Source organism: Ascaphus truei, chromosome 1 (genome assembly GCF_040206685.1).
Source record: "Ascaphus truei isolate aAscTru1 chromosome 1, aAscTru1.hap1, whole genome shotgun sequence".
NCBI classification, from domain to species: domain Eukaryota; kingdom Metazoa; phylum Chordata; class Amphibia; order Anura; family Ascaphidae; genus Ascaphus; species Ascaphus truei.
Genome location: NC_134483.1, coordinates 512141605 through 512161757, shown reverse-complemented (window position 1 = coordinate 512161757; position 20153 = coordinate 512141605). Strand labels below are relative to the sequence as shown.

At 47.3% G+C, this 20153-nt stretch overlaps 1 protein-coding gene across 1 annotated transcript in view; it reads left to right on the top strand.

The window, feature by feature from the left end:
• RNF4 (ring finger protein 4) overlaps nucleotides 1–20153 on the top strand; it is a 44956-nt gene that overhangs the window by 12798 nt on the left and 12005 nt on the right. The window contains exon 2 of the mRNA XM_075570801.1: nucleotides 19861–19981. Coding sequence (XP_075426916.1) covers nucleotides 19861–19981 — 121 coding nt within the window. The remainder of the gene's footprint in view (nucleotides 1–19860; nucleotides 19982–20153) is intronic.

Sequence of the window (20153 nt, the reverse complement as noted above, 5' to 3'; positions counted from 1 at the left end):
ATTAAGTGAAATGTTGCGAATTGTATATAATGTGAGTGCTTGTGCACATGGTTCTTGTTCCTTGTCTGGAATGAGTCTCCTGCCATTCTGCCAGCTTGTACAGCTCGCACAGAAACATAGGAATGGTTTATAGGGGATGTTTACATTCAGAAGGGGGATGCTGCCAGTTGACATTTTCACACATTCCTAAGGGTTATATTTACTAAGCTGTAAGGCACTTTACAACTCATTTACTCAAATGGACCTTAGTGTTTTTTTTGCTGCTTAGATCCCTTAGTACAGTGCTTCTCAAACGTCTCGAGACATCTGACCTTGCCATGTAGTTGGGGAATAAACAATGCACATGTGAATGTATCTGTTACACACAGGATAAACCTGGACTGGCTCAAAGCCCTGAGATGAAGTTTGGGAATCATTGGCTTGATTAATATAGCCCTGTGAGGTGTGCATTCAAAATGCTTGGGATACCTATGTACAGGTCTGGAGTCCAGCAGTGACCTGGTTAATCTCAGCTTGAGAAAAGGCTGGGTTAATTAACCAGGTCCCAGCAGCCTTGTTAAGGGACTTTAAGAACCAACCCAGAGCCCCCTCTTGTTCGGGGTTCCTGTCTTAATCAGAGAAGCATATCCTGAAACTCTGGAGGGAGAGCAGCTTGCCTAAAAGGGCTGTTACATTTGGACACTGATCCTTGATCTGTGTTTCTATCCTGGACTTGAACAGCCCTTTCTGGGAAAAGGGGCAAATCCCTGCTAAGGACTTTTGTCCATTGGTTTATCAATGCTGAAGTTAAAGCTCTGTTTTGTGTTCCATGTTTTTGAGCTGAATAAACAAGTCCATTCAGATTACCCACGTGTCCTTGCGTTGTCCCTGTAAGAGGCCCTAACAATGATATTGCCAAACCCTTGCTCTGGTTGAAATTCTTTACATTCTGTGAGGTGTGCAGTTTGCAAGTCTGCTTTTGCCAAGTGTTTTCCTCTATAATATACCACGAAACACCATGTGTGCATAGATAAATATAGTAAACTCCATCCTTCCCTTTTTATTTTATATAACAATTTGAATACATAGCATGCAATTATTGCCCACCCCAATCTGGATGTAACTACCATGAAAGTGAATCTGGGTTGGGTGGATGGCAGCTTGACTAGTCCCTGCCATGGTGTTCCGTGTCAGTGCACTCTAATCAACTTAACATTGTTAAAGATTAGTGTAGCCATGTAAGAATCCGCAATAATGATCCTGGGCAAAAAGATGTACAAATTAGTAAAATATTGTCACATGCCTCTCATATCAAGATTGAGATTTATGCATAAACTGCAGATTTTATTCTGAATTTTTTGTTGCCAACTAAAGCAGAATTGCTGTAAAAGTTTGTTTAAAAAAATTAATGCAGGTCAAACTTGAGTGACTTTGGGTACTTGTTTTTTTTTTATATATGTATGTATGTATGTATTAAAATTTGCAAAGTGAGCAGTTACTACTTCAGTCATATCTCTATTGTGGACTGAGTTGTTATCAATGTTTAACATATGAAGGAATAGGGTTGGAACTGGTCACAGCAAAAAAGTAGGGCTGGAGGCTTGTATCAAACGAAAATAATTTATTAAATGCTCATATCAACAAAAAGAACAAAAAAGGTCCTCTGACGCGTTTCTCACCTGAAGGGTGCTTTATCAAAGATTTTCACTCTTTGATAAAGCACCCTACGGGTTAGAAACGCGTCAGAGTACCTTTTTTGTTCTTTTTGCTGATATGCGCATTTAATAAATTATTTTATTTTGGATACAAGCCTCCAGTCCTACTTTTTTGCTGTGATCAGTTCCTACCCTATTCCTTCATCTCTACTTCCGGACTGAAGCACGTCACGCTATACCGAGACCACAGAGACGTCACTACTGTGAGCACATTCGCCGACAGCCAGTGTATCTGCATACCGCTCCAGACGCCTACACCGCCGGGTTGATGTCCGTGTTCCATACGGGGTGAGTGTGGCAATTATCTCCACTTACCCATGGTTTTAGATACCCCATGTCGGTTCGCAACGGGGCTATATTGTGAGCAGGATTCTTCATTGCTACATATACATACACTTATGGTGCAGTGTCAGTTACTATTTCATGGCTTACATTGTCTCGGACTTGCTGATGATACTTTGACTCTATGTTGATACCCAGTAGCACCAGTGTAGGTGAAGATCTTCACTTCTCCTAGTCCTATTAATGTTTAACATATGTCAGTGTTGGCTGAAATCGTTTTCAACTGGGCTTGTTCACTATACAGTAATTTAATGTGTAGAATTCATTGCAGTGCTGCTCAAACCACAAGGCTACTTGACTGCTCTTTCATCTGTGTGAATAGGTTAGTTTTTCTATCACTTATGAAAAACTAAATACAATGATAACTTGGGGTTCATATTGTTAATGTATTGTAGCATTTTATTGACTTGGTGTATTATTATTAAAGGTTTGTGTTTAATCACAACATATTTTGAAGTGAAACTTCTTAGCTGGGGCTGGCACTGGCACCTACAAAAATCTCATAGGGAAAAAGTCTGCATTTGGACGCAAATTGTAACGGAAGTGAGGAACTGCGCATGTGCAGAATCGACATGCAGAAGTGACCCGCGATGCATGCGCACACGTGATCCTCCATGTTCACGCATGCGCATTGCGGTAGGTAACTTGAGTAGAAGCGGCCGTCAGCAATGCATGTGCAGAAGCGCAAGTCGACTCCCGCGCATGAGCAGGGGCGACAGGGATCTCCAGCACATGTGCAGAGGTGCCCAGCGCCCAGCGCAGAGCGCATGCGCAGAAGCGTCAGTCGACGCCAGCGCATGCGCATAGACGACCATCTTCGCCAGCTATACATGTGTAGAAGTGGCTGCCGGCAGCGCATGCGCAGGGGCGACCGGCACAGCCAGGGCATGCGCTGGGGTAGCTAGTCCCGTGAGCTCATAAGCAGAGGTGGGGGAACACACACTCACTCACTCTCTATTAGAGAAATACACAGTGAGTACAAATATAGAAGTGCAAATAGCAGAAAAAATAATCGTACAACTCAATCGTCTTTACATTTTGTCACTGAAATTGTATTATGATTTTTAACATTTTCATTGAATGAGACTTAAGAGTAACGGCATTTAGATACTTTTACAATCCTAAATATATGTATAATTTAGTTATAACTCCATTTTATTGTCTATTCCAATTGATACTATGCAAATTTCTGCTGGGGAAAAATACCTCAGTCTTTCAATCAAAATCATAAAAAATAAATTACAATTTCAGTGACAAAATGCTAAGAAGTTTCACTTACAACGTGCGGGCTCGGCACACTCACTTTTTTTGACATGCCGACATTGGATGATGTTTTTTTGTTTGCTTTCCTCTGGATCAAAATAATGTATATAAAAATATAGGATTTGGTACCTGTAGTCTAAATTTAGCATAGATTGAACTTGATGGACATGTAGTCTTATTTCTTTTTCAACCTAATCTATTATGTAACTATGTAACGTTTCGTTGCCTCTCCATAAATTGAAAATTGAAATTAATGCTGCAGTTTGAGGTGTGGAGGAGGGAAAAAATGCCATCTCCAAAAGTTGGCACTGCACAGTCCCTTCTGGATTTTAACAGTGGGTTGAGGGGGACTGCTCCATAACTTTCTCCTTTTCCAACTGGCAGAGTAGTCTGACTTTCCATGGCTGCTAGTTTCATCACAATAATTGCACTTATTCCCATTATGTGTTATTTGTATTTGTTATTTATATGATTGTCACGTGTATTACTGCTGTGAAGCGCTATGTACATTAATGACGCTATATACAGACAGACAGAACATGCCACCCGCAAAGAAGCATAGAAAAAAATAGGCCCTGTTTCAGCCAGTCCTGACATAGCCATCGAACCCATAAGGCTAAGGCCCCGGTTACGCCGTTGTAACGTGCGCCCGCGAGATTGGCGGCGCGTTCAGCCGATTCCCCGGTCTGCAGCTCACTGCAGGAGGAGAGACCGGGGGGACGTGGCGGGGGAGTGACGGGGGCGCGGCCATGACGTCACCCGGCAGGTTCGCCCTCATTGGCTGAACCGCCGGGGGGGGGGCGTGCCGTATCGCTCGACGCGAGCAACTCTCACCCGAGCTCTGTGGCCCCCCCTCGCAGCAGGCCCGGCGCCATTGAGGGGAGGGCTCTGGCGGACGCTGTAGTAGGCAGCGGGGTCAAGGCCTAACTCGGGGTTCCAGGATCTTCTGTACTAGTAACTACTCCCAGATATGCAAAATATACTGTATTTCACACGCTTTCTTATGATTTTAGGAAATGAAACCCACATAGAACCTTACTACATCCATTTAGTGCAACGTTGGCATCATGCTACTGTAGTAGGAAGACTGCAAGAACTTTCTCTACATCATGGGTCATCTTTATTTGGTGATTCCAAGCCTTTAAGGCAGATTATGGCCCTTTCATTTGAATTAGTGAGTTTTCAGTCCTACATATTTCCAACTGAGATTAGTCACATTGGCATCTTTTCCCTACAGTGATTGCTTGTGTCCCTTCATCTTTCCTAATACATTTTTGTAGTGAAACTTCTTTGCTGGCACCTACAAAGTTTTGAAAGGAAAAATCCCTTGTGTTGTAACAAAATTCCTGACGGAAGTGACGTCACTGCTGGCAGAAAAGGCCATCAGCGATGTCTGGGGCGGGAGAGGAAAACACACACACACCACCCCTTTCCATGGGGGAACAGAAAAACGACCCAGACAAAATCTGGCCGCCGTGTCCACAGCTCTGCCGGGGGCTGGGGGGGGGGGGAGATTGGGTGCTGCTCCAGGCCTGGGGACTCAGTGACAGTTTGTCCTCCCTGTTCTGTGAAGAGGAAGATGGTTTGTCTGCTCGGTGGATTCTGCACACCCTCTTCCCCACCTCCCTCCTCCCCCGTGTCCCCATACCTCCGCCAGGGGGGAGGAGGGAGGTGGGGCAGGCTCAGCACGCCTGCGCAGAAGGCACCATCAGCAGGACACGGAGAATAACCCACACCCACACACCATGGGGAGAGAGAAAAAGGACACACGCAAAATCTGGCGGGTGGGGGAGGGAGAGTGGGGGCTGCTCTGGGCCGGGGGACTCAGACTGTGACAGCTCATCCTCCCTGTCTGGTGAAGAGGAAGGCGGCGGGTCTGGCCGGTGGATGTTGAACACCCCCTTCCCACCCCCCTATGTCCGCATACATCTGCCAGGGGGGAGGAGAGAGGGGGCTGGCTCCGCCTCGGCGTGCCTGCGCAGAAGGCACCAGAGCATGACACTGAGAATAACCCCCACACACAGTGACTGACCTGACCACCTGACCTGACCGACCTGACTGACCGGACCCGACTGACTGACCGGACCCGACTGACTGACCGGACCCGACTGACTGACCGGACCCGACTGACTGACCGGACCCGACTGACTGACCGGACCCGACTGACTGACCGGACCCGACTGACTGACCGGACCCGACTGACTGACCGGACCCGACTGACTGACCGGACCCGACTGACTGACCGGACCCGACTGACTGACCGGACCCGACTGACTGACCCGACTGACTGACCCGACTGACTGACCCGACCTGACTGACCCGACTGACTGACCCGACCCGACTGACTGACCCGACTGACTGACCCGACCCGACTGACTGACTTGACCCGACTGACTGACCCGACCCGACTGACTGACCCGACTGACTGACCTGACCCGACTGACTGACCTGACCCGACTGACTGACCGGACCCGACTGACTGACCGGACCCGACTGACTGACCGGACCCGACTGACTGACCGGACCCGACTGACTGACCGGACCCGACTGACTGACCTGACTGACTGACCCGACCCGACTGACTGACCCGACCCGACTGACTGACCCGACCCGACTGACTGACCCGACCCGACTGACTGACCCGACCCGACTGACTGACCCGACCCGACTGACTGACCCGACCCGACTGACTGACCCGACTGACTGACCCGACCCGACTGACTGACCCGACTGACTGACCCGACTGACTGACCCGACTGACCCGACTGACTGACCCGACCCGACTGACTGACCCGACCCGACTGACTGACCCGACCCGACTGACTGACCCGACCCGACTGACTGACCCGACTGACTGACCCGACCCGACTGACTGACCCGACTGACTGACCCGACCCGACTGACTGACCCGACTGACTGACCCGACCTGACTGACCCGACTGACTGACCCGACCCGACTGACTGACCCGACCCGACTGACTGACCCGACCCGACTGACTGACCCGACCCGACTGACTGACCCGACCCGACTGACTGACCCGACCCGACTGACTGACCCGACCCGACTGACTGACCCGACCCGACTGACTGACTCGACCCGACTGACTGACTCGACTGACTGACCTGACTGACTGACCTGACCCGACTGACTGACCTGACCCGACTGACTGACCTGACCCGACTGACTGACCTGACCCGACTGACTGACCTGACCCGACTGACTGACCTGACCCGACTGACTGACCTGACCCGACTGACCCGACTGACTGACCTGACCCGACTGACTGACCCGACTGACTGACCTGACCCGACTGACTGACCTGACCCGACTGACTGACCCGACCCGACTGACCTGACCCGACTGACTGACCTGACCCGACTGACTGACCCGACCCGACTGACTGACCCGACCCGACTGACTGACCTGACCCGACTGACTGACCTGACCCGACTGACTGACCTGACCCGACTGACTGACCTGACCCGACTGACTGACCTGACCCGACTGACCCGACTGACTGACCTGACCCGACTGACTGACCCGACTGACTGACCTGACCCGACTGACTGACTGACCCGACTGACTGACCCGACCCGACTGACCCGACTGACTGACCTGACCCGACTGACTGACCCGACTGACTGACCCGACCCGACTGACTGACCCGACTGACTGACCCGACCCGACTGACTGACCCGACCCGACTGACTGACCCGACCCGACTGACTGACTTGACCCGACTGACTGACCCGACCCGACTGACTGACCCGACTGACTGACCTGACCCGACTGACTGACCGGACCCGACTGACTGACCGGACCCGACTGACTGACCGGACCCGACTGACTGACCGGACCCGACTGACTGACCGGACCCGACTGACTGACCGGACCCGACTGACTGACCTGACTGACTGACCCGACCCGACTGACTGACCCGACCCGACTGACTGACCCGACCCGACTGACTGACCCGACCCGACTGACTGACCCGACCCGACTGACTGACCCGACCCGACTGACTGACCCGACTGACTGACCCGACCCGACTGACTGACCCGACTGACTGACCCGACTGACTGACCCGACTGACCCGACCCGACTGACTGACCCGACCCGACTGACTGACCCGACCCGACTGACTGACCCGACCCGACTGACTGACCCGACTGACTGACCCGACCCGACTGACTGACCCGACTGACTGACCCGACCCGACTGACTGACCCGACTGACTGACCCGACCTGACTGACCCGACTGACTGACCCGACCCGACTGACTGACCCGACTGACTGACCCGACCCGACTGACTGACCCGACCCGACTGACTGACCCGACCCGACTGACTGACCCGACCCGACTGACTGACCCGACCCGACTGACTGACCCGACCCGACTGACTGACTTGACCCGACTGACTGACTCGACTGACTGACCTGACCTGACTGACCTGACCCGACTGACTGACCTGACCCGACTGACTGACCCGACCCGACTGACTGACCGGACCCGACTGACTGACCGGACCCGACTGACTGACCTGACTGACTGACCCGACCCGACTGACTGACCCGACCCGACTGACTGACCCGACCCGACTGACTGACCCGACCCGACTGACTGACCCGACCCGACTGACTGACCCGACCCGACTGACTGACCCGACTGACTGACCCGACCCGACTGACTGACCCGACTGACTGACCCGACCCGACTGACTGACCCGACTGACTGACCCGACTGACTGACCCGACTGACCCGACCCGACTGACTGACCCGACCCGACTGACTGACCCGACCCGACTGACTGACCCGACCCGACTGACTGACCCGACTGACTGACCCGACCCGACTGACTGACCCGACTGACTGACCCGACCCGACTGACTGACCCGACTGACTGACCCGACCTGACTGACCCGACTGACTGACCCGACCCGACTGACTGACCCGACTGACTGACCCGACCCGACTGACTGACCCGACCCGACTGACTGACCCGACCCGACTGACTGACCCGACCCGACTGACTGACCCGACCCGACTGACTGACCCGACCCGACTGACTGACTTGACCCGACTGACTGACTCGACTGACTGACCTGACCTGACTGACCTGACCCGACTGACTGACCTGACCCGACTGACTGACCTGACCCGACTGACTGACCTGACCCGACTGACTGACCCGACTGACTGACCTGACCCTACTGACTGACCTGACCCGACTGACCCGACTGACTGACCTGACCCGACTGACTGACCCGACTGACTGACCTGACCCGACTGACTGACTGACCCGACTGACTGACCCGACCCGACTGACCTGACCCGACTGACTGACCCGACCCGACTGACCCGACCCGACTGACCTGACCCGACCCGACTGACCTGACCCGACCCGACTGACCTGACCCGACTGACTGACCCGACCCGACTGACTGACCCGACTGACTGACCCGACTGACTGACCCGACCCGACTGACTGACCCGACCCGACTGACTGACCCGACCCGACTGACTGACCCGACCCGACTGACTGACCCGACTGACTGACCCGACCCGACTGACTGACCCGACCCGACTGACTGACCCGACCCGACTGACTGACCCGACCCGACTGACTGACCTGACCCGACTGACTGACCTGACCCGACTGACTGGCCTGACCCGACTGACTGACCTGACCCGACTGACTGACCTGACCCGACTGACTGACCTGACCCGACTGACTGACCCGACTGACTGACCTGACCCGACTGACTGACCTGACCCGACTGACCTGACCCGACTGACTGACCTGACCCGACTGACTGACTGACCCGACTGACTGACCCGACTGACCTGACCCGACTGACTGACCCGACCCGACTGACCCGACCCGACTGACTGACCCGACTGACTGACCCGACCCGACTGACTGACCCGACCCGACTGACTGACCCGACCCGACTGACTGACCCGACTGACTGACCCGACCCGACTGACTGACCCGACTGACTGACCCGACCCGACTGACTGACCCGACCCGACTGACTGACCCGACCCGACTGACTGACCCGACTGACTGACCCGACCCGACTGACCCGACCCGACTGACTGACCTGACCCGACTGACTGACCTGACCCGACTGACTGACCTGACCCGACTGACTGACCTGACCCGACTGACTGACCTGACCCGACTGACTGACCTGACCCGACTGACTGACCTGACCCGACTGACTGACCCGACCCGACTGACCTGACCTGACCCGACCCGACTGACTGACCCGACCCGACTGACTGACCTGACCCGACCCGACTGACTGACCCGACCCGACTGACTGACCTGACCCGACTGACTGACCCGACCGACCCGACTGACTGACCCGACCCGACTCTCGCTCTCACACAAGGAATTCACCGTTACTATAAATATAGAAGTGCAAATAGCTAAAACACGCTTTCTAAGTCAAACTTCTTTGCATGTTGGCACTGAACGTGTCACCATTACAAATACAATTTCTGTGACAAGACAAGTTTCACTTTTTTTTTGATGTGTCATTTTCACAAATGTTAATTTCTGAAACATCCTACTTTGCCTATTTTTAATTTAGGTTCTATATAAGTATATCAAATATATTGTATTCTCTGCTCCTTGAAGATGACATAGTGGTGATGAGCATTGCCTAGAAGTTCCTACAACTTAGAATAGGACAAGAACATTTGTGCCTTTTTTTTATTTTAATTTTTTTATTATTATTACAGTATTGGAAAGTGTTCAGGTTTGTTGAGGACTCTGACCAAGTTAAACATGGCTACTGTTGGTGGTGATTTCACATGGTGTGTTAAAATACCAGCATTCTGGTTTTGTTTCTCTTCTAGGTTTTGAAGAGCACGAATCTGGAATGCTAATTCTATTCTCCCTAAGACACATGGGCAGCACTGAAATATAAGAAGTTGAGAATTGTTATTTTCCGGCTCTGATCACTAGCACTGCTTTTTATGGTATCTTTACCACTTTCTTTTATGTAACTTGTTCTTCAAGAACCACCATGAGCACTGTAAGTATTTGTTTACTCACTTGGTGATAAACATTTTAAGGTGGACACCATCAAGCTTTAAATTGCTTCTCGGAGGAATAGTTTGACTCGCCAGTTAAACTTAAAGTAGCTGTCGTCTAAATTTAATATGGGTTGAACTTTATGGACTTATGTCTTATTTTCAACCTCCTCTACTATGTAAGTTCTCTGCGTTAAACAATTATTTTCACTTAATCTGTTCTGCAGTTGAGCGGCAAATCATATACATGCTTTGAAATGTGAAACAAATGCGAAGTGAGTAACATAGGCTTTTTTTTAGCTGAATATTAGCAGTTGCTACATACTGAGATTATTACATCACTTCAATTTCTGAAGGAAAAAAGTTAAAGAAATTTTAATTTACAGCAGTCGCAGGAAAGCAAAATTGAACCCTTTTTCCTTGTTAAATCTAATTGGCTGCAGGAGTATAAAACAGTCTGATGGCATTAGAAAACCTAGACAGACTGTGGAAAGGTATAAAATGTCTTTGTATGGGCAGGTTATAAGTGAAGCAATCATACAGTTCTAAGCTTGCTTTAATAGAATTTATTTAGTCCCGTTACTAGTGAAATACAACCAACTCTATGTAAAAGAAATATAAATATATATATAAATAAAAAAGCTTGGTGGAGTCTATCCTTGATGTTATGCATGAAATGTGCCTTTGGGCAAATAGAAATTGCATGCGCCTCTAATAGAAATGCTGTGCTTTGCATGCGTGTATAACCATTGCTGCTTTTCCCAGTACATGCTCTTTAGCAGGCTGCCCTCTGCCCGAGAGGAGGTAACTTGGGATAGAAACGGCCTCCGACTCGGAAATGCCAATTCCTAAGGAACAGGGTATTTATTACTTTGCCATTAAAGACTCGTCTGGAGGAGTTTTAACCTAGGCCCGGGTATTAATGGCCAGGTAATGCCCTACTCAGAGGGGATTATCACTATTATAGGCTAAACTTTGTTTTAACCCTTGTGCTGCCGGAAGGCTGGCCGCACCTAACTGCCACCGGTCTTTTGACCGCGCCAACATGTGATCACGTGCTGCGCGGTCTTATCCTGAGCCTCTCGGATCATGTTCTTTGAAATACAGTAATGGCACAAAGCTAAAAACACAAATACTCGCATGCCCCCATAGTGTGATAACATTTTATATTTAAAATAAATTTTCACATGGATCATAGTGCAGCAGAGCATAAAGAAAAGGTAAAAACAAAGTAACAAATCCCAGCTACAAAAGCAACAAGATATTGCCCTTACTATGTGCCCCTAGATCAGAAGCATAGTAGCTGTGTCTTTTAGATGCTCCCCGGTGGCAACTCCCAGCTCTCCCTCTGATGGAATCCTGGATCAGCGTCTTTGCCGTCTATCTCGCGGGGGTATATCTAGCCAAACTACGTAATATGTGAACGTCCATCCCTACGCATTTCGTTGCGTAGCAACTATTCAGGGAATACCCATTGGCAACCAATAACTTAAACAGCTGATACAGATTGCTGTGGGTAGTTCCTAACAGCCTATAGTAACACTCTGAGTATAACACACAAACAAACAGAATGGATAAAGTAAAAACTTGCATGAACACTCCACTGGGAAGGATCAAAAAAAGACACTGCTACTATGTTTTGGATGGCACAAAGTGGTAGGGCCTTATCAGCCATGTTAACTTTGGCACAAAACTTATTTTTATAGAAACGTAAACACAATTAATTAAAAATTAATCTAGTCTTTAAAGTAACACTGCTGGCGTAACTGCATCTTTTAAGGCGCATCATTTAAAACAACCTAAAAGCTTAGTTTAAATAGTAAAAACATAGCCTATAATATTGCACTAGGCACTTAACAGTTTAACACTTTCCATGCAGAACAATGTGTGGCTGCCCCTCTGGCAGGAGAAATGCTTAGGAGTATAACACGTTAAAACTGTAATGAAGGAATTCCCACCTGTTCTGACAGAGTTTTCAAGCTGAAGTGGGGTACAAGTTATAATTATTACTGGGGACTTCCATGAATCCTTAAACTAGATGACTAATCATGTAACATCACTAGGGCTGCTGGGCTAAAACTTGCCTGATGGCTGCCTTTGTAAATAGGCATATGTCCATTTTTGGTTATAATTATCCTCATGACACGTCAAGCTGTAGCACAGAAAGTGTGTATTCATTCAGCACTGCATATTCCAGCACCATTTTATTTTATATGGAACGCACCAAATATCAGTAGCTCGACAATGGCTGGAATGTCACTGGGCTTGATAGCATTCAGGATGAAGGCACAGGGTGCTAAGAATCCCCGGATGTTAAAATCTAAACCGGCTACCTTCTGGCTCTCTTTCCAGTGAAGCAGCACTGGAAGACTAACTGGGAAAGATTACATGGGATATTGTTTTCTTTAATGAAGTTAGGAAAGTTGAAGGCATTATTGGGTTCAAAATCAGATACCCATTCTATTACAGAGGTACAGATAATGGAAGAATCAGGGGAGTAGGCTTCATCGTTAACGAGAGATGGAGAAACAGCATAGTAGAGTGTGAAAATTCATCAAAAAGAGCCGCCAGGATAGTCATTCAGTTGAGAGATACAGGCTTCAAATAATCCAAGTATATGCACAAACATCAAGTCACACACAGGCCTACAATGAAGTTTAAGACTTCATGAAATCAACCAATTTATCAACAAAAGAAATTGTCACCAAGATTGTTATGGGAGATTTCAATGCAAAGATTGGTGCCCATCAGAAAAACAAAGTATCAGTTGGTAAGTATGGTTACGGTAACAGGAATGAACGTGGGGACAAATTGGTAGAATTAGAATGTTAAAACTTCTAAATCCATGAATTCATCATGAATCCAAATGGAAAATGAACATTGAGTGAACCCAATGGAGTCAAGAATGAAATTGACTTGATCCTAATTAGCAAGAAACACATGCTAGGACTGCACAGTCCTTAACCATTTTAACACGAGCGGTGATAACGGATTGGTTTGCTACCAATTTGGTTCACTTCAGATTACATCTGAATGTGAAGTTGGACAGAATCAAATTGGTTAAAAAGACAAAAACAATTATCAGTAACCTCAACAAGAACAGTAGGAAAAAAAACTGGAGGAATCGCAAACAGAAAACATAAGAAAATATCTGAGACCATAGAATGAGGCGACTAAAAATTAAGCAATATCAAGACGCAAGAATAGGATTGAATACCCAGAGCTGCTGTGCAAAACAATCTGCAAACCTATAACTTATGTAAAAAAAAAATTGACTTTGATATGGGTAAGAAGACTATTGAAGATGACAAAAGCTTAAAGACAAAGCTGTGATTTATGACTGAGAAGAAGCAAATCATTGCACTCAAGATGGTGAATCGACCATAAGACTGTGCACTTAGAAAGAGTGGAGGACTTCTACATTAAATTGTACGCTAACAGAGAGCACAATCCAGCAGAGGGCAAGTGAGAAGAAAAACTTGGACCCTAAATGCAAAGATAATTCAGATACTTTTTAGAGAACGCAAAATCAGCGAGAGATGTATGTTGGGTATTACCCGAAGAGACAGGAAAAAGAATGAATGGCAGAGGCTGGACATATCGGGGGGGGGGGGGGGGGGGGGGGGAGATCGTTGGACAAAGATACTACTCGATTTGGATTTCAAGAGATTAAAAAAACAATGTGGTGACTAAAAGTAAGAGATGGAAAGATGAAATCACTTTGTTGGCACAACATGGAGGAGAGAGTCTTCCAACAGCAGTACCTAGAAGATCGGTGAGAAGGCCTTCATCCAGCAATGGATCAACAAGGGCTGAAAAATGTGTCGCAAAATAAACCACCACTGTAAATATTAATAAGACATATGTTTAGCAAAATACAAATCACATTTATTTAAAAAAAAAAATCCTATTTAGTGTTGCCAAAAGGTCCTTAAACCAATTGAACAAAAGAATATCTTTGGGTAAAAGGGGACGATAGACAGCACTCTGATGGTGTTAAATGTATGCAATTGCAGGGTGCACGGAACAAAAGGGGACCCTTATTCCCCTGTATAGTACTAGTACGCAAGGAATATACACACAAAAACGGAGAACGGAAAGTATGCTAGGGGGGCCCCCCTAGCATACTTTCCGTTCTCCGTTTTTTTGTGTATATTCCTTGTGTTTCATGTTTTTTCCCCTTTTCCTTCTCCCCCCCCCCCCCCACCCCTCACTTTGTGACATGCCCATTTGTGATACTGGTTTCTGCAAACACATTTGATTTATTTCTGGTTCATTTTATTATTAAATGTTTATTCTGCATTACAACTGTTTTCATCATTTAGCTATTAGACAGTGAGTGCTGGTACTCACGTAGATTTGTTAAAAGAATATCTTTGTACAGAAAAGTACATGGGTCAAAAGGTAAAAATAGAATGTCTCGTATTGGATAATCTTAAAAGTTGGTAAGTATTGCACGCACACAGAAATGTCTTTATAGAAAGCACTTCTCCAATTGTATGGCATAGTTATTGATTCAACTCCCCTGGAACAGGAACTCTGCAGTGGATACTCTGCTGCTTCTTTCCCCCACGTCACACTACGGAAATTGCCCCCCTCCAAGAAAGCTAGAAGTATACTTTGTATCTTTTTTTTTACTTTATTAATTTTAAAACGAATGCACTCGCATCAATGTAGATAATATGCGCTTTGAACAGCAGATACATGCTGTGAGAAACTCTGCACATTGCCCTCAGACTCCATCCCACTCTAATGTCATTCATGTTGCTATGTCTGATGCTGCTGAGCGCTCCTACATCCTTCGATTTCTTCAGGGTTGATGCAAACTTGTATATCTCTGTCGCTTTATATACCTTAACCATTAACTACTTAACCCTATAAGTACCTATTCATTAAGGGATATTAATAACTATGTAGAAACATATGAAATACAATTAAAGCAGCAAAACGTGAAATATTATATTGGTTGATTTTTTTTTTTTTTCAAATCAATTCTGTAGTATTATATAATACTTATTGCATTTTTTAAGACGATTATTCTACTCTTAATGCCATTTCTAATGACTTTTAAATTATCCATTGATTTCTATAGCCGGCTTTAGTCCACCTCCCAAGCAGCGCAAGATCTTTGCAACACTTTCCTGTTTGTGATTATTTATTGCCAATATTCCCAGCCGTTTGAGCTGTAAACTGTAACAATAGATAATGTTACCTTTTAGTAATATAAGGATACATTTGTAGTTGCTGAGTTATTGACTGAAGTAGCCATTATGTTAGTCACACAATCATAATTTTGACAGATTTATAACTGGAGCACCAAACTAATTGCCAGCTTAGGTAAGAATGTAGAATTATACATTGTCACATGGTTTCATTATAACAATATTTAAAAAGAGGGGAGGGAGGTGTAGTATTGCTGCTTTAAAATTGCACCAATACAATGAAGGATATGCTAAAATAAAGAACATTATAGAAGAGGGGAATATAAATCCTATTATGTTACATCATAAAAAACCCTCTAAGAACAGATGTAGATCATTACATAAATCAACATGTTATATCAACATCTTTAGATCTACATGTATGACATCTGTCAGTGACCATACTAAAACCTGCATATCTACTATATCTACTATATATTTGTGAAAGCACTGTATGTTTGTCTGCATGGCCTGTGTCCCTAGGGGAAATCTCATTGGTCCCTTGGGCCGCCCGCCCCCGCACACCTCTCATTGGCCTGAGGCGGAGTGACGGCCCAAAACACACACAAACACACACCACCCCCCTTCGCTCTCTGCGGCTCTCCCCTCACATAGACCGCTCCCCCAACTGACCATCCCCGAGAGCGCTCCCCACGGCTCTCACCACCCATAGGCCACTCCCTCACCCGGCGCTCTCCCTCACACGCTCACCCCCCGCTCAACCCCCCCACCCCCCCGCTCACCCCCCACACACACACACTCAGCACGCTCTCTGCGGCTCTCCCCTCACACAGGCCGCTCCCCGTCCCCGAGGGCGCTCCTCCGGCTGTCTCCGCCTCTCCCCGCGAGAGGCACAGCACCTCCTCACCGGAGTGTGTCAGCCTCGCCGCGGAGGAGCCCGAGGTGGAGGAGGAGGGCGGCCGTGACCCGGAGGAAGAGGAGCGCAGCCGTGTACAAGGTGAGTACACGCAGGGGAATGGGTTATTTACCGCGTCCCTGACTCCCCCTGCCCTTTACCCTCCCTACCCCCCTGCCCCTTGCCCCCTGCCCTCCCTTCCCATTGCCCCCTGCCCTCCCTCCCCCTCCCTTTGCCCCCTGCCCTTTGCCCCCTGGCCTTTGCCCCCTGCCCTCCCTCCCCCAGCCCTTTGCCCCCTGCCCTTTGCCCCCTGCCCTCCCTCCCCTGCCCTTTGCCCCCCACCCCTCCCTGCCCTTTGCCCCCCCCCCACCCCTCCCTGCCGTTTGCCCCCCCCGCCCCTCCCTGCCGTTTGCCCCCCTGCCCTTTGCCCTCCCCACCCTTCTACGCCCCTTGGCCCCCCCCGCCCTTCGATGCCCCTCCCCCCCCGCCCTTCGATGCCCCTCCCCCCCGCCCTTCGACGCCCCTCCCCCCCCCGCCCTTCCACTCCATGCTCCTGCCCTTCCACGCCCGGGCAACGCCGGGTATATCAGCTAGTTTTATTTATAAAATGTTTTACCCGGAAGTAATGCATTGAGTTACCTCTCATTTTCGAGAGTTACCTGGGCACAGAGTTATGATGACAAATACATGGTTGCAAATACATAGTTACAATGAGTGAAAAGGGTTATACAGTACATTATATACAAGACATTGTATGCACAGTTAAAGATAATATATATTATAGCCATGTGTGTGTAAAGATTATAATCATTACTAACATCCATATAAACCCACATTCCAGGAACTACTTGGAAACAGATGAATACATTACTTAGGTCTTTCAAGTATCTTTAAAAACTTTAATTTATGTTTAATATGATTAAAGTGTTTCAATTGTAATACAATATGATCACTTTCATGACGTTGGGATCATACCATTTTTATATAGAATACGGATCTCAAAACGCACACCCATGAATGAGAAGAGATCGTAAGATAAATGACGAAGAAACTTTCTGAATATTCAGATATGAAGTAAACAGGCCTGATAAGTGTTTTTGGATTAAATTTATTTCTGAGAGGTTTTCTGAGATCAGACTTGGAAAGCTCAAAACTTGTGTGTGTGATTTGCAGTGCTATTGGGTTTGTGACAAATGTATACAACAAGAGACAAAAAGGTCCCAACGCTGCATCAAATGACAAATAATTTAGTGCATTACTATGTATTTTATCTATATTCGTTCTTCATAAATATGCCTCGTTTACTTTAGCTAAAATATATTTTAAGGCTAAAACCACATCACGGCAACCCCATTTCTGTAGGTCCTACATTAACAATATTATACTGTCTCGAGCATTTCTTCCACTGCATTGAAAGAGGAGAGTAAATACAAATATTGCAGGCAAAAGTGGGGGGGGGGGGGGGTGTCGCATGCGGTGCCTGATGAGATCACCATCATTAAATCTCTTAATAATTATCCCGAATCAAGGTCAACCCCATTTGGTATGAGTTGTTAGTGAGTGTATCCTGTATGTTTGCTGCTTTCAGATCTGTACTACTTTTATTACTTCCTCTCGTGCTTGGCTTTTTCTCCACTCCTCTACATTTGTGTAACATGTTTATGATGTAGGGCAGGTCAATTGAATCAGAACACTCTGAAGAATTGTAAGGGATTTGAATCGCTTATCTTGCACACTTTATTTCCATTGATTTGTTATAGATTGCAATATGGATCACGTGCACGTCTTTAGCCAGGGGTGCACGAACTGGGTGTTGCGAGATTTTCTTCGTGGGGCGGGCGCGGCAGTTAGAAGTCCCGCGCTTCCACCAAGGCATTTAAATTGTTGGGGAACCGCGCGATGCCTCCAACTAACTTGCCTTGGCTTCCAGCGACATGTTGTCATTGTAACCTGGCATCCAAATTATGCCGCGGGGTCACGTGACATGTTGCCATGGCAACATGTCACATGACCCCACGGTGTCTTTTGATGCTGAAGCCGGGCAGGGGGAAAAGATTGGGCTCCCCTGTCCTAAGCAATATGTGGGATGGGCTACACAAAAACTAACGTTCATATAATTGAACATGCCAGAAATATAGGACAGATCCAAAGGGTTTTCTATTTATAGGAGAGGAGAAAATAGTCAAGCAGGAAAGGGAGTAATACGAGTAGTACAGATTAAAATGTTGGAAGCATACTGGATACACTCACTAACAACGCTTATATCAAATGGGGTTGACGTACACTTGGGATAATTATTACGAGATTAATGCTGGTAATATCTGAATCTCTAAATCAATTTTGTCCAATCAAGTACACATATAAAGCCTGTTTACTTCATTTCTGGATATTCAGAACTTGTATTCATCATTTATCTTGGTGGCTTTGTTCTCCTTCATGTGTGTTTTTAGTTTTGTGATCCATGTTCTATATAAAATTGTATGATCTCCAAATTCAGGAGTGTTTCAATTATAAATCACCTCTTCGGGAAAGATATACGTATACGTAGTATAGATCTTTATTTTCTTAACATTTTCAAGAGGTGATTTCCATATTGTGACCTGGGGGAAGGAAGCATCAGTGTATCCACTGCAGAGCGCCTGTTCCAGGGTATGTGAATAGATGACTATAGGAAGCACTTCTCCAATTTTATGGATACTTAACAACTTTTAAGAGAATCCAATTTGAGACATATTCTAATTTTTCTATTTTTGATGCCCCTCTTCCCCCCCTCCCCCCGTCCCCCATCAGTAAGATGTAGTTAACAATTAATCCTGGATCTTCTAATTCTCTACCATGCTTTGGAGGTTCTTCAAAACAGTAACACAGTTCATACTTTTTCAACCACAGCTACTAATGCCAGGATTCACTAACCTTTCAATGTGTATGCAGATCTGTATTTGTATAGCGCCATTCATGTACTTGGCGCTTTACAGCATTAATATACATAACAAAATAATAAACCTAATGGGAAACGGTGCGTCAGACCTAAAAGCAAATATTGGGAAAAGGCTTCCCTGCCCTTGAAGAGTTTGTAATCTGAGTCTATAGGTTATCACTGGGAGGGCCCACGTATACTGCCATTCAAGTCAATGGCAAGTAACTGGGGATTGTGTGGAAACCTGTACCGGAGGTTAGTGAATCTCGCTCTACCCCCCCATATTTACTAAGTGGTGCTATTCTAGAAGACTCCTTTCAGTACCCGAAGGTGTTTTATGGAGTAGTACAGTTTAGTAAATATGCGCATAAGTTTTCTTGCATGCTTGACCCTCTTAACAATTAGAAATGCATTGTCATGTGCAACTTTGTTGTCTGCCTTCTTGTATATGGATGTTAATGTGCATGATTTTTCTTTGATTGTTTTCTTTAAGCTACAACATAAAAAAATGAGAATGAAATTGACTTTCTTTTTCTCACAGGATCAAAGGAAACGCAAGGGAGTTGCATCTAATAACTCGAGACAAACACACAAAAGGAGGAGAGTGGCTGGTTCTACTACAATGGCAGCTGAAGCTGAGCCAATAGAGCTTGAGGAAAGTGGTATGTTGTATTTATTGAATCACTAGCTGAGAGACCTGGCGCTGCCCGGGACCAAAACCTCCCGCTCCTTCCTCTTGCCACCCTCCCCCCCCCCCGTTCCCCTCGTCTCTCTCCGCCTCCCCCCACCCACGCGCAGCTGTGGTCCTTTCCCCCCCCCCCCTCTGCGCAGGTA